The sequence below is a fragment of the Helianthus annuus genome, chromosome 2, assembly GCF_002127325.2.
Source record: "Helianthus annuus cultivar XRQ/B chromosome 2, HanXRQr2.0-SUNRISE, whole genome shotgun sequence".
Classification (NCBI taxonomy): Eukaryota; Viridiplantae; Streptophyta; class Magnoliopsida; order Asterales; family Asteraceae; genus Helianthus; species Helianthus annuus.
In genome coordinates this window covers 106,555,573-106,571,769 of record NC_035434.2, presented here as the reverse complement: position 1 = coordinate 106,571,769, position 16,197 = coordinate 106,555,573, and the positions used below count along the sequence as shown (strand labels likewise).

The 16,197-nt window shown below is 38.7% G+C and overlaps 1 protein-coding gene across 1 annotated transcript in view; it reads left to right on the top strand.

Annotated features, from left to right (window-relative positions):
• The first annotated feature begins 15,447 nt into the window (after positions 1–15,447).
• Positions 15,448–16,197, top strand: part of LOC110893890 — an 80,440-nt gene continuing 79,690 nt past the window's right edge. The window contains exon 1 of the mRNA XM_022141042.1: positions 15,448–15,620. Within this exon, the coding sequence (XP_021996734.1) occupies positions 15,448–15,620 (173 nt within the window). The remainder of the gene's footprint in view (positions 15,621–16,197) is intronic.

The window sequence follows — 16,197 nt, the reverse complement described above, 5'->3', positions numbered from 1 at the left end:
ACCGTTTATTTTAATACCAAACCTGTTTTCTAACTTAACTAAACATGTTCTAGCATGTTTAGCTCGTCACTTTTAGTTTTGTGCTTGTCTAGGGTCGTAAGGGTAAGCGATCTAAACAATCGCTTATGCTTACAAACCCGACCCATTTGGTCGATCATTAGGATCCGACCAAACGCTTTAGGTGACCATAGTTGTATAGGGAATAACCTTTCGAGGTTATACCTTATGGTCACATCATTTAAGTAATTGTATGATAAGTAGTTCCTATGCCTTAGGAAAATTACCAAAATACCCTTTTCGCACCAAAATTCATTTTAAGCCTACGTAACATAATTTTTGACACCTAAACTGATTTAGCAACAATATTAAACATGTTAAGGCATATCTTGCTTGTCATAGGGCTAGTTAGGCGTTCCGAACGCGTTTTAAGCGAATGACGCATTAAAGTAGCATAAGCTACCTAAACGGGTTGTAACGGGTCAAAAGCACTTAGGATAAGTTTCGTTTTAGTATGTAGGCTTTGTCAAACCATATTACATAAGTTCCCACACTTATTTGGTTTACAAACCCTCGTACTACCCGATCCTCCGATAGGTCCGTTTATTAATGTAGATACCTATATTAGGTGCTGTTTGAATCTGTGATCTTCTAGCTTGCTTGGTGGATATCTAAAGTCTATTAAGCAATCTCAAGTGAGTACATAGTACCCCTCTTTTACCGTTTTCCAAACGTTTTGGGGTGAAACACATGTGCCTACTTGTTACTTTCGTGCTTTCTTGTTTTCACATCATATACTTGCTATGTTCATTAGTACATGTTTTCATTATGTTTTTGCTATGTATGTCCATTGTGTGCATACTTAGTACATCTTTTTACATGTCATTTCATGCTATGTATGTCCATTTAGTGCATACCTAGTGCATTGTTTTACATTACCTTTTCATGCTATGTATGTTCATCATACTTAGTACATTTGTTTTACATCACATGCTATGTATGTTCATCATGCTTAGTACATTTTCATCACATGCTTGCATTTTGGGTATGACCTGTGGTTTGTTTAAGTGGGACCATATACATTCATTAACTTTGATCACGCCGCTCGTTAGTAGGTAATGGTACCATAGGAATTGACAACTCCTGTTCCTGACATCCTAGGTATGTTTGGATGGAAGGAATGACCGAATTCGATTAAAACATAACATAGATAGACCTTTAATTTGTTTAAGGGTTTATCACCACAGTCACAAGGCTTGGATGTATGCATTTTCACAATACCGCATAAATGTCTGTATTCAGTATAGCATGCATTTCCACAAAACATAACATTGATTTAAACCACGTTTTACTTCAATACATTGTTTTGTGCATTTTTACCTATGGTTTAGTTGATACATATTTCACTTGCCATACATGACATTTTGTTTACACATTACATGATAGATATTTGACATAGACATTTTGATGTTGATATACACATTTCTTGGACAACATTTTGGACATAAACATTTTGAAATGGTTTTCACAAAGACATTTGACAAATGGTTTAGACATGGGCAATTTACATTGGTGGTTTGTTTGGGTAAGTGATTTATGTAACGAGACGTGTGTAATGTGATACAAGCATCGTGGATACGCCGCAGGTACTTCCTATATATAAGTGCTTGTATTGTATTACATGTCGTAGCGTTATTTAAATCATTCAATTTGGATTATACATTTTTACACAAATAACATATTTTTCACAAGACTTTGTTTTACAAAACAGTTTATTTTATACAACTTATTTTACTTGGTTATTCATTTAACCATATATTATTCTTTTACTTATACATATCATCTGATTTTTATCGCTTTTCAAACGATTTACAAAACAAAACAATTTACAAGGTTCATGACTAACTTTTGTTAAACATTTTCTCAAACTTAAGTCATGAATCTTATTTTCACCAAAACCTATGTATCTCATAGGCATTTTTATGCTGACGTACCTATTTTTCACATGTATTTCAAGAGCAAATGCATAGGATGTTCGTGATACGCTAGGGTGGACTTGGGCCTTAGTGGCATAAAATGAAGCTAGACTAGTTAAAACTTGTTATGTACTCCTTGTTACATCTTGTTTAAGACATTGTGACTCTTTGGTTTGAGAAATAAAATATAACTTTGAATGCCATGGTTGTGAAACAATAATTCTGTTGCAACACTCCCCAACGTTTTCGCCACGATTTGATGTTTTACGTGGTCGGGGTGTGACAGAAGAGTTGGTATCAGAGCCAATGGTTATAGGGAATTAGTTTATTAGTAATGCTTTGACCTAGACTATAACCTTCTAGGACCCCAACACAAGTTGTCTTGTGTTTAGATCTTAAAACATGCACTTCACCTATCCTTAGGTGATCACCAAAACAAGAACCCAATTTTCTGAAACGATTTTTGAAAAACAATCTTCTGTTTTTTAAATATTTTATTATATGGTTTTGAACCCTTTTGATTTTTCAAATTGATTTTGAAAATTTATCATTTGTTTTTGAATGATTCTTTTGGCCTTGTGCCTTCCAAGTTTTCAAAATCTCGTCAAAGTTTTGGGTTCTAAATAGTGTGAACACGTGCAAACTGGAAGGGTGAATGCCTGTACCCTGGGTTTTCTGTCTAAGGCTAGAGTGTTCATACAAATCCACATAATCGGACCAGTCACTCTTACCTGGGAACTCCTGGGTGAGTGTTCACTTATAGGCGAGCATGTGTTCGCTAAGCATTATTTTTGGACCCATTTACTTCGATTAGTCACCGTGTGTCATTTGTTTGCTTTGTGATACGGACGAATGACCACCATCCTTGCTTTTGTTGATTTTGTTTCATCTCGTTCTTTTCATCTAATCATCTCACTCGTTTCCTCTCATGTTTTCCTCTTTTAGCATGCCTCATCATCGTGAAAACCCGTTAACCAATGCCGAAATGGCAGATATTCTGGCACATCACATGGCTGCCGCACTCCCAAACATTATTGCTCAGGTGAACCAAGCCAACAACAATCAGAATGCTCCTTGTAACTTCAAGAGCTTCAGTTCGGCTAAACCACTCAAGTTCAGTGGTACCGAAGGGGCAACTGGGCTCCTTGAATGGTTCGAGAGCATTGAGAGTACATTTCGTCATGTTCTGTGTCCTGAGAACCGGAAGGTCGAGTTCGCTTCTAGCGTATTTCAGAAGAGGGCTTTGACATGGTGGAACGGGGTTATGAGAGACCGTGGTGTAGAAGTTGCTCTTGCACAAACATGGGCTGAACTGAGGACTCTTTTGATGAGGGAGTTTTGTCCTCGTCATGAACTGCGAACATTGGAGAGGGAATTTGATGATCTAAAGTAGGAAAGTGGTGAGCACAGGGCGTATACTGATAGGTATGAGGAGTTAAGCTTACTTTGCCCAACAATGGTTACCCCACTCGATAAGGCTATCGAGAAGTACATCGATGGTCTACCTGACTCCGTGCAAGACTTCGTAACTGGTAGTAAGCCTACCACTGTCCCTGAGGCAATCAAGTTATCTGCAACGTTGACTGAGTCGCAGATTCGAAAGGGTAACTTGCACAGGAAGGGAGACAAGAAGGGTAAGAAGCAGGAGTCTGATAAGAAGGATAGCAAGAAAGGTAAAAACAAGCAGGGAAACGATTCGGGTTCTACAAAGTGTTCTAGGAAGCGTAAGGCTTCCCAAAATTTTGCCGTCACTGCCCAACAGAACCAGGCAGCTCCCAATCAGACAGCGCAGCCTCCAGCAAAAAAGCGAATAGAAGGGAAGGCACCTTTGTGCAATAGGTACAATAGTCACCATCAACAGCAACTTCCGTGCCATTTCTGTACCATCAACAACACCTTTGTGGGAAGTCTGGACACCTTGCAGAAGTTTGCCGTTCTTCTCGAAATCAGGTCGCTCAACAGGTAGCTCAACCACCTGTTCAACAGCAAGCTGCACGACCTCACTGTCCTCCTGGCTCGTGCTTTAATTATGGAGACCTGACCCATTATCGAAACCGGTGTCCAAGGCTGGTTAATGCGAATCCAGTTCAGGCTCAGGCTCGTGGACGAGCTTTTAACATGAATGCACAAGAGGTGCAAGCAGACAATGATGTGGTGAACGGTACATTCTTTGTTAATAATCAACCTACGTCTGTTCTTTTTGATTCATGGGCCGATAAAAGTTTTGTGTCCTTGTCTTTTGAGCCTTTGCTTCACGTGTCTAGAACGAAACTAGGTAAGCCTTTGACAGTCGAAGTTGCGAGTGGTGAACCGGTTGTTCTTGATTCTGTTCTTCGCAACTACCAGTTGAACCTTAACAACCATCTTTTTCCTATTGACCTCACGCCTATGCAACTTGGATGCTTCGACATTATTGTGGGTATGGATTGGTTAGCCAAGCATCGCGCAGAGGTAGTTTGTTTTGAGAAGATTGTTCGTGTGCCGCTTTCGTCAGGTGAGATACTACAGGTTCGTGGTGAGAAACCTGTTAGTGGCCTCAAGCTTATGTCTTGCTTTCGAGCTCGGAAGTATCTGCGAAAGAATTATATGGCCTTCTTAGCACATGTTACAGCAGATAAGGTCCAAGGTAAGTCTATTCAAGATATTCCTGTTGTTCGGGATTATCCGGAGCTGTTTCCTGAAGAGTTACCTGGTCTACCTCCCGCACGCCAAGTCGAGTTCCGTATTGATCTCGTACCTGGTGCAAATCCTATTGCCAGAGCTCCATATCGTCTTGCACCGTCTGAGATGCAAGAGTTGTCTAAGCAGCTTCAGGAGCTTTCTGACAAGGGTTTTATCCGTCCGAGTTTTTTTCCTTGGGGTGCTCCCGTTCTTTTTGTCAAGAAGAAGAATAGATCCTTCAGAATGTGCATCGATTATCGTGAGCTGAACAAGCTTACCATCAAGAATCGATATTCCCTACCTCGCATTGATGATCTCTTTGACCAGTTACAGGGTGCTACTTGCTTTTCGAAGATCGATCTTCGTTCTGGGTATCATCAACTTCGTGTGCCTGAAGAAGATATTCCCAAGACGGCATTCCGCACTCGATATGGGCATTATGAATTCACAGTCATGCCATTCGGTTTGACCAATGCTCCTGCCGTTTTCATGGACTTGACGAATAGGGTCTACAAGCCTTATTTAGATAAGTTCATCATCGTTTTTATTGATGACATCTTGATTTACTCTAAGACGCAAGCTGATCACGAGCAACATCTTCGTCTTACTCTGGAACTCCTGAAGAAAGAGCAACTTTTTGCCAAATTCTCCAAGTTTTAATTTTGGCTTAAGGAAGTTCAATTTTTGGGACATATTGTCAACGAACAAGGTATTCATGTAGACCCCTCCAAGATCAGTGCGACTAAGGATTGGGATACGCCTACTACTCCTACTGAGGTTCGTTATTTTCTTGGTCTTGCGGGTTATTACCGCCGCTTCATTGAGAACTTCTTAAAGATTGCAGTTCTCTTAACTGCTCTAACTCAGAAGAACAAACCCTTTGAATGGGGTTCTAAGCAAGAGGAAGCATTTCAGACCTTGAAGCAGAAGCTTTGTGATGCACCTATTCTGACTTTGCCTGAGGGCAATGATGATTTCGTCGTTTATTGTGATGCATCGAAATTGGGTCTTGGCTGTGTTCTGATGCAAAGGAACAAAGTCATAGCCTACGCCATCAAGGCAATTAAAGGTGCATGAGAGAAACTACACCACTCATGATCTTGAGTTAGGTGCAGTTGTGTTCGCTCTCAAAATCTGGAGACACTATTTGTATGACACAAAATGTGTGGAATTCACTGACCACAAAAGTCTTCAGCATATCTTCAATCAGAAAGAACTCAACAAGAGGCAAAGACGTTGGGTCGAACTCCTAAAGGACTATGATTGCTAAATTCGCTACCCCCTGGTAAAGCGAATGTCGTGGCTGACGCATTGAGTCGTAGGGAACGTACTAAGCTTCATTGTGTTCGTGTTCAATCTGATATTCATGCTCAATCCGATATTCAAGCACGCATTTCTCAGGCTCAACATGCTTGTGTTTCAAAAGACTTGATAGGTAAGGAATTACCCTATCACATTAAGCCTGATCTAGTGCTGAAAGATGATGGATCATATTATTTCATGGACCGTTTGTGGGTTCCAAGCCAAGATGATCTTCGCGCCTTGCTTATGGATGAGGCCCATAAGTCTCGTTATTCTATTCATCCTGGCTCAGACAAGATGTATAAGGATCTTCGTACTCGGTATTGGTGGCCTGGTATGAAGAAGGACATTGCCTTGTACGTTTCAAAGTGCCTTACTTGTCTCAAAGTTAAGGCTGAGCACCAACATCCTTCTGGTCTTTTGGAGCAACCAGAGATTCCAGTTTGGAAATGGGAAAACATTGCTATGGATCTCATTACTAAACTTCCGCGCACTAGGAAAGGTCATGATGCCATCTGGGTAATTGTTGATCGCCTTACTAAATCAGCGCATTTCTTGCCAATCCGTGAGGATTTTTCTGCTGAAAGGCTGGCTAAAATCTATGTGGATGAAATCGTATCTCGACATGGTGTTCCCTTGAACATTATTTCTGACAGAGATGCTCGCTTCTCTTCTCGTTTTTGGAAAACCATGCAATCTGCTATGGGGACCCAACTCAATCTAAGCGTAGCTTATCATCCACAAACTGATGGCCAAACTGAAAGAACAATCCAGACTTTGGAGGATATGCTTAGATATTGTGTGATCGACTTTGGTGGTAGTTGGGATTCACATCTTCCTTTGATTGAATTCTCCTACAACAACAGTTATCATTCCAGCATTAACATGGCACCTTTCGAGGCTCTCTTTGGTCGAAAATGTCGTTCACCAGTCTGCTGGAATGAAATAGGTGAGGCTCAGCTTACTGGACCTGACCTCATTCTGGAGACAACTGACAAGGTTAAGAAAGTTCGTGATAACTTACAGATAGCTCGAAGCCGTCAAAAGAGTTACGTGGACCGACGACGCAAGCCCTTGGAATTTCAAGTCGGTGATCGGGTATTACTTAAGGTCTCACCTTGGAAAGGTGTGATCAGATTTGGAAAGAAAGGAAAACTTGCACCTAGATACGTTGGACCATTCAAGATCGTCGAAAGAATCGGCAAGGTAGCCTATAGACTTATTTACCCCCTGAACTTGGAAATGTTCATCCAACCTTCCACGTATCCAATCTCAAAAAGTGCTTAGCTGATGAGAACCTCCACATACCGCTTGACGAAATCCGTGTTGATAAAACACTACATTTTGTTGAGAAACCTGTGGAAATTATGGATCGTGAAGTCAAATGGCTTAAACGCAAGCGCATTCCTTTGGTTAAAGTTCGCTGGGAATCTAAACGTGGACCTGAGTTTACTTGGGAACGTGAAGATCAAATGAAGGCGAAATATCCACATCTATTCCCACGAGTTTCCTCTAAACAAATTTCGGGACGAAATTTCCGCAAGTAGGGGAGACTGTGACATTTGTGCTTGTAATCATTGTGAACAATTTAGTTATCAATGAAATAAAGTTATTTGATCCCAATGTTTGTTTGTTTATGTTTGATGTTTTTCATGTTTTGACTTTTATTCAATTTCAAACTCTATATCGCTTTCTGGAGGATTATACGCAAACTGGTGCATGAACATAATCAGTTAAACGATACAAATACTCCGGAACATCAATTTATGCTTAACACACCTTAAATAACCTTTACATAACTTAGAAATAAGTTTTGAAGGCTTTGGTATGGCAAAATCAAGTTTATTCGCTTAAAGGGACTAAAATTGATAAACTGCGAAAGTATGCCAATTTGAACTGTAACAAACATTATGGAACATGCCCATAAGTTAAACACACCCTAAATATCCTTTACATAGCTTAGAAATAGGCTTTTAGGGGATCGATGTGCTAAAATAAACTTTTGGGTCATTCAGGGACTAAAAGCGTCAAAAAGTGCATAAGTTTGCATTTCCGTGCATAATTTACGTTCTGAATACATCCAGACATCCAAAAATTTATGTAATCATTAAAATATTATGTATTAGTGATTGGCTTGTTAAAAATCCATTTGTCGCACAATTTTGAACGTTTTTGCGTCCGTTACGACTTCCGTCGTAATTAACCGAACAACGCAATCGTACGGCCAAACGAACAGACATCCGGCATATTTTTGAGCATGTTTTATGTTCCCTATACTTTAACATCGTTGTAGAGCTTAAAAATGGGTTTGACGGGTGTTAGAAGTGCCAAAACACGACCATGCGCGCACAGGGACCAAAGCTGTCAAATTGCAAAATATGCTGGTCTGCAGGGTCCTTACGGACCGTATGGGTATGCTTACGGTCCGTAAGCCATGCTCAGATCAGCAGAATTGCATTCCAGCTATTTCCAGCTGTTACGCACCCTTGCACATGGTTTTGTTGAATCTATGGGCTGGTTTAGGGGCTCCCCTGGTTTTCTAAAACTATGGGCTTGAGGTGTACGGCTAGGATTGAATCTCGGATAACGAGGAATGATCTTAACGGTTCTACTACACCTATAAATACGCCCCCCATGCCTTGCCCATTTTCCTCACATTTGAATCTGATTCTACACTCTCTAAGTGGAAGTATATGCTTCCTACCTGAGAGTGAATCGGGTTCGAATCTTGCGGGGACCTTCTGTAAGTATTCTTTCGTGCTTTTCGTTCGTTTTAGCGTCAAAGTCAAACTGTGTTTGACTTTCTGCATTGACCAGTTTATGGTCAACGCGAAGTTCATTGAACTTCATAACGTGAGCATAATCACGATGGTTATAAGTCCCTAGCGACTATGCCTACTGATTACCACGTTATCTAGGCTCAGTGACGAGTCGTAGTTTCGGCCAGAATACGTTTTCTCGCGTATTTTGTGACCAAACTACTCTAGGGTATTAAAACCGTTTGTTTTAATACCAAACCTGTTTTCTAACTTAACTAAACATATTTAGCTCGTCTCTTTTAGAATTGTGCTTGTCTAGGGTCCTAAAGGTAAGTGATCTAAACAATCGCTTATGCTTACGAACCCGACCCATTTGGTCGATCTTTAGGATCCGACCAAGCATACTAGGTGACCATAATTGTATAGGGAATAACCTTCCGAGGTTATACCTTATGGTCACATCGTTTAAGTAGTTGTATGATAAGTAGTTCTTATGCCTTAGGTAAATTACCAAAATACCCTTTTTGCGCTAAAATTTATTTTAAGCCTATGTAACATAACTTTTGACATATAAACTTATTTGGCAACAATATTAAACATGTTAAGGCATATCTTTCTTGTCATAGGGCTAGTTAGGCATTCCAAACGCGTTTTACGCAAACGACGCGTTAAAGTGGCGTAAGCTACCTAAACGGGTCGTAACGGGTCAAAAGCACTTAGGATAGGTTTCGTTTTAGTATGTAGGCTTTGTTAAACCATATTACATAAGTTCCCATACTTATTTGGTTTACAAACCCTCGTACTACCCGATCCTCCGATAGGTTCGTTTATTAATGTAGATACCTATATTAGGTGTCGTTTGAATCCGTGATCTTCTAGCTTACTTGGTGGATATCTAAAGTCTATTAAGCAAAGTGAGTACATAGTACCCCTCTTTTACCGTTTTCCAAACGTTTTGGGGTGAAACACATGTGCCTACTTGTTACTTTCGTGCTTTCTTGTTTTCACATCATATACTTGCTATGTTCATTAGTACGTTATTAGTACATGTTTTCATTATGTTTTTGCTATGTATGTCCATTGTGTGCATACTTAGTACATCGTTTTACATGACATTTAACGCTATGTATGTCCATTTAGTGCATACCTAGTGCATTGTTTTACATTACCTTTTCATGCTATGTATGTTCATCATACTTAGTACATTTGTTTTACATCACATGCTATGTATGTTCATCATGCTTAGTACATTTTCATCACATGCTTACATTTTGGGTATGACATTTGGTTTGTTTAAGTGGGACCATATACATTCATTAACTTTGATCACGCCGCTCGTTAGTGGGTAATGGTACCATAGGAATTGACAACTCCCGTTCCTGACATCCTAGGTATGTTTGGATGGAAGGAATGACCGAATTCGATTAAAACATAACACAGATAAACCTTTAATTTGTTTAAGGGTTTATCACCACAGTCACAAGGCTTGGATGTATGCATTTTCACAATACCGCATAAATGTCTGTATTCAGTATAGCATGCATTTCCACAAAACATAACATTGATTTAAACCACGTTTTACTTCAATACATTGTTTTTTGCATTTTTACCTATGGTTTAGTTGATACATATTTCACTTGCCATACATGACATTTTGTTTACACATTACATGATAGATATTTGACATAGACATTTTGATGTTGATATACACATTTATTGGACAACATTTTGGACATAAACATTTTGACATGGTTTTCACAAAGACATTTGACAAATGGTTTAGACATGGGCAATTTACATTGGTGGTTTGTTTGGGTAAGTGATTTAAGTAACGAGACGTGTGTAATGTGATACAAGCATGGTAGATACGCCGCTGGTACTTCCTATATATAAGTGCTTGTATTGTATTACATGTCGTAGCGTTATTTAAATCATTCAATTTGGATTATACATTTTTACACAAATAACATATTTTTCACAAGACTTTGTTTTACAAAAAAGTTTATTTTATACAACTTATTTTACTTGGTTATTCATTTAACCATATATTATTCTTTTACTTATACATATCATCTGATTTTATCGCTTTTCAAATGATTTACAAAACAAAACAATTTACAAGGTTCATGACTAACTTTTGTTAAACATTTTCTCTAACTTAAGTCATGAATCTTATTTTCACAAAACCTATGTATCTCACAGGCATTTTTATGCTGACGTACCTATTTTCACATGTGTTTCAGGAGCAAATGCATAGGATGTTCGTGATACGCTAGGGTGGACTTGGGCCTTAGTGACATAAAATGAAGCTAGACTAGTTAAAACTTCTTATGTACTCCTTGTTACATCTTGTTTAAGACATTGTGACTCTTTGGTTTGATAAATAAAATATAACTTTGAATGCCATGGTTGTGAAACAATAATTCTGTTGCAACACTCCCCGACGTTTCCGCCACGATTTGATGTTTTACGTGGTCGGGGTGTGACATACATAACATTGTGACTACATTTTGGACTTTTAGACATTTGACATTGGTTTATACAAGAACATTTGATGGTTGGTTTAAACATGAACATTATACATTGGTGGTTTGTTTAAGTGACTTAAGTAACGAGACACGTGTAGTATGATACAAGCATGGTGGATACGCCGCTGGTACTTCCTATATATAAGTGCTTGTATTATATTACATGTCGTAGCGTTACTTGAATCATTTGGTTTGGACTTATACATTTTAAGCAAATAACATATTTTTCACAAGACTTTGTTTTACAAAAACAGTTTGTTTTATTACAACTTATTTTTACTTGGTTATTCTTTTAACCATACACTATTATTTTATTTATAAATATCATCTGATTTTATCGCTTTACAAATGATTTACAAAACAAAACAATTAACAAGGTTCATGACTGAATTTCTATTAAACATTTTCTAAAACCTAAGTCATGAATCCTATTTTCACAAAACCTATGTTACTCACAGGCATTTTTATGCCGACATACCTATTTTCACATGTGTTTTCAGGAGCTGTTGCTTAGTGTGACATCTGTGCCTCCACGGCCATCAAACAAATACCAAGTCAATGAAATATTGTATTTCATACTTGGGATTTGTATAAATATGTGTATCATTTGAACATATCAATTCTCATTCGATTTCAAGCTCTAAATCGCTTTCTGGAAAGTTATACGCGAACTGATGCGTAAACGTAATCAGTTTAACGCGACAAACACTCCGGAATAGTGACATCGGCTTAACATACCTTAAATAACCTTTACATAACTTAGAAATAAGTTTTGGATGGTTTGGTGTGTCGAAATCAAGTTTATTCGATTACAGGGACTAATTTCGACAAACTGCGAAAGTATGCCAATTTGTATAGTAACGAACATTCTGGAACTTGATCATAAGTTAAACATACCCTAAATATCCTTTACATAGCTTAGAAATAGGCTTTAAAGGGTTCGGTATGCTAAAATAAACTTTATTGATCAATAGGGACTAAAAGCGTCAAAAAGTGCACAAGTTTGCATTTTCGCGCATATCTTACGTTCTGAATATATCCGGACACCCAAAAATTTATGTAATCATTAAAATATTTTATTTTAGTGGTTGTCATGATAAAATTCCACTCGTCGCTCAATTTGGATAGTTTTCGCGTTCGTTACGACTTCCGTCGTAATTAACCGAACAACGCGATCGTACGATCAAACTAACCGACATCCGAGATATGTTTGAGCATGTTTTGAGTTCCCAATACTTTAACTTCATTTTGAAGCCTTGAAATGGGGTTAATGGGGCTTAAAAGTGCCAAAAATGCAACAAAATGCAAGTTTTGGGCTGCAGGGACCAAAACTGCCAATCTGTCAAAGTTCTTAGGCCTGGGGCGTAACCCAAGCCTTATTCTTACGCGGCCCGCGCCAGTGTCACAGTACAAAAACATTGAATTTGGTCATTCATCTTGTTTTTGCTGGTTTTGATCAGTGGATTTCAATGCGAGGGGCTGGTTTGTGTGTTCTGCAAGTCCCCCAATCCTTCCTTGACACTTGTATGGCTTGGATCATTCCCTCTTCTCCAAGAAATGATCCTAACGGTTTTGCGAAAACTATATAAAACCATGTCCCCATTCCATTTTCTGCACATTTGGTCTGAGATTTCTCTAAGTGGTTGTGATATTTCACTACCTACCTGAGAATACTTGGAACCAAATCTATTTGGACCCTTTGTAAGTCCTCTTTCATTCTTTTATTGCTTTCCTAGCTTGAAAGTCAAACATTGTTTAACTTTCAGCTTTGACCTCGAGATGGTCAACGAGAAGTTCGTTTGAACTTCGCAACGTGAGCGTAATCACGATGGTTATAGTCCTTAGTGACTATACCTACTGATTACCACGTTGACTAGGCATAGTGACGAGTCGTAGTTTCGGTCAAAATGCGCATTAAGCATATTTTGCAACCAAACTACTCTTGGTATCAAAACACTTTGTTTTGATATCAAAACCTGTTTTCTAACTTAGTTAAGCATGTTTTAACATGCTTAGCTCGTCACTTTTAGTTTAGTGCTTGTTTAGAGTCGTAAGTCAAGCGGTCTAAACCACCGCTTAGACTTTCGAACTCGACCCGTTTGGTCGATCATTAGGATCCGACCAAGCACGTTTAGTGACCATAGTTGCATAGGGAATAACCTTCCGAGGTTATACCTTATGGTCACCTAGTTTAAGTAGTTATATGATAGGTAGTTTATATGCCTTAGGTAAATTACCAAAACGCCCTTTTCATGTAGGCTTGGTTAAACCATGTTATATGAGTTCCAATAACTCATTTGGTTTACAAGACCTCATCCTATCCGATCTTCCAACTTAGGTCCGGTTTATTTATATAGTTAGGTTGCCGATTGATTCTGTGCTCCCTCTAGCTTTGCTTGGTTGTTGTTCAAAGACCACTAAGCATTCTCAAGTGAGTACATAGTTCCCCTATTTTACTGTTTTCAATTGTTTTGGGGTGATTCATATGTGCTAAATGTTTTCTAGGTTTTAACGATGGTTTCAAAAATAAATAATATGGTTTATACAAAATTTTTAACGATTTGATAAAGTGAACAAACTTGTTGGTTGTATTTACATAACGAATAATATCCATTAGTTTTGGCCAAACCGACCAGTATTAGGTTATGGTACCATAGGATCTGACAAATCCCGTTATCAGGCTGCACCCATGGTTATGTGTGGGTTAGGTGGGTAATGACCGATTCTGATGATTGTTAACTTACCCTTTGGTGGTTAGTTAATGCGAGATGATTGTTAACTTACCCTTTGGTGGTTAGTTAATGCGAGATTGGCGATAGGCGAGTCACGAAGGTTTGGATGTTATTAGCGAGACAATCAAAAGTAGTTTTCACAATTAAAACGAGAATGATTTAAATGACTGAAACGATTATGACGAATTGGATAAACGATTGGTTTTTGGTTAGTGTTTAGATAACGGGACGGGTGTAATGTGATGAAAGCATGGTGGATACGCCGCTGGTACTTCCTATATATAAGTGTTTTCATTGTATTACATACCGTGGCGTTATTTAGTTCACTTGGGTAAACGATTTTGAGACGATGTCACACAAACGAGGTTTTTGAAATAATATAAACCATACGAATTTTATTAACGAGAATTATTAACGAGTTTTTACGAGATGTTATACGATTTGGTTTATTAAAACAAATGTTTTGGGTTAAGAATCATGGCTATGAGATTTTATAAATTATAACCAACTTGATTTGAGTCGGTTAATTATGTCGCAATACAATACTTTTCAAAACAAGGTTTTTAATTATGTATTGCAACATGTAAACTAGCCATGAACCCGACACTCTCAAAAACCTATGTACTCGCCAGCATTTCTTTGCTGACTTTGTTTTCACATATGTTTCAGGTGATGTTGATTGCTAGGATGCATACTCACATAGGACTGGACGAGGCCTTAGTGACATAATAACAATAATAGACTCTGTTTAACTTGTTTGTTAGATTTCAAGACGATGTAAATGTTTAATGTTTAGTAAAACGAAACTTCAAATTTCCGTGTGTTTTGAAACAATGATTCTGTTACAACACTCCCCGATGTTTCCGCCACGATTTGTTATTTTATCGTGGTCGGGGTGTGATAGAAAAGTTGGTATCAGAGCTCATGGTTATAGGGAATTAGGTTATTAGTAATGCTTTGACCTAGTCTATAACCTTCCTAGGACCCTAACACAAGATTCTTTTGTTTAGATCTTAAAACAATACCGTCACCTATCCTTAGGTGACATCCACAATAAGAACATAAATTTCGAATCCGCTTTGAAAACTAATCATCTGTTCTAGGATGATTCATTATAAGGTTTTGAACCCTCTTAGTTTTCAAAATCTCGTCAAAGTTTGGGTCTACATAATGTGAACATGTGCAAACTGGAAGAGTGAATGCCTGTACCCTGAGTTTTCTGTCTAAGGCTAGAGTGTTCGTACAAATCTGCAGTATCGGACCAGTCACTCTTACCTGGGAACTCTTGGGGTGAGTGTTCACTTATAGGCGAGCATGTCTTTAGTGATACATTAATATGACCCGTTTACTTTGATTAAATCACCGTTTCATTTGTTTGCCTTAGGTCACAAACAAATGATCGCAATTTCTATGCGTTGTCATTCTGCTTCACTTGTTCTCTCTTATGTCTTTCATTTCCTCTAGGATGTCTTTTCATCGCAACGACACTCAAATGCCCGAGCAAACTGCCAAATTTGCACAGCGAGTAGGAGAAGTAATCCTGAAGACTGTGGAATTAGGTATCGCCATGTCTCGTCTCAATAATGAAGCCACTCAAGAAGCATCGAAAGGAGCAGAAGCCGAGCCTTCGAAAAAGTCAAAGAAGCTAAAGCTCCACAGGATCCCGTAGCCGTTACACCAAATCAAGCAAAACCTAGCCAGGTGGCACCACCACCAGCCAAGAAGCCGTACTTAGGAACTGCTCCTTTATGCAATCAGTGTAACCTCCACCACTATGCCAGTGTCAAATGTCGGAAATGTTTCAACTGTGGACTCATCGGTCATTTGGCATGAGACTGTCGTCCAGTCACTATGCTAAACCAAGCTTTTCAGAACCACGTTCAATTTCAAGCAGATCCAGCACAGGCTTATTTTCCTCCCGGTACTTGCTACACCTATGGCGAGACGGGTTATGTCAGGGACAGATACCCAAAGATTTTCAATGCAAATCCGACCCACGGATGAGCATTTGGCCGATTAAAAGAAGCTGATGCTTTGAATAATCCGAATCTTATATTTATGTTTCTAGTGTTTTCCTTTGAACTCGGAGACAATCGATTTTGTTCATAAATAAATCTTTATTGCAATTCTGATGTACAAATATGGTCGCATGTGTGTATGGCATACCCCTACGATACCTACACCAAAGAACCGTATTTGTAGTTCTCTCATTCATATGATCGCTTGTGAATTTCTCGAAAAT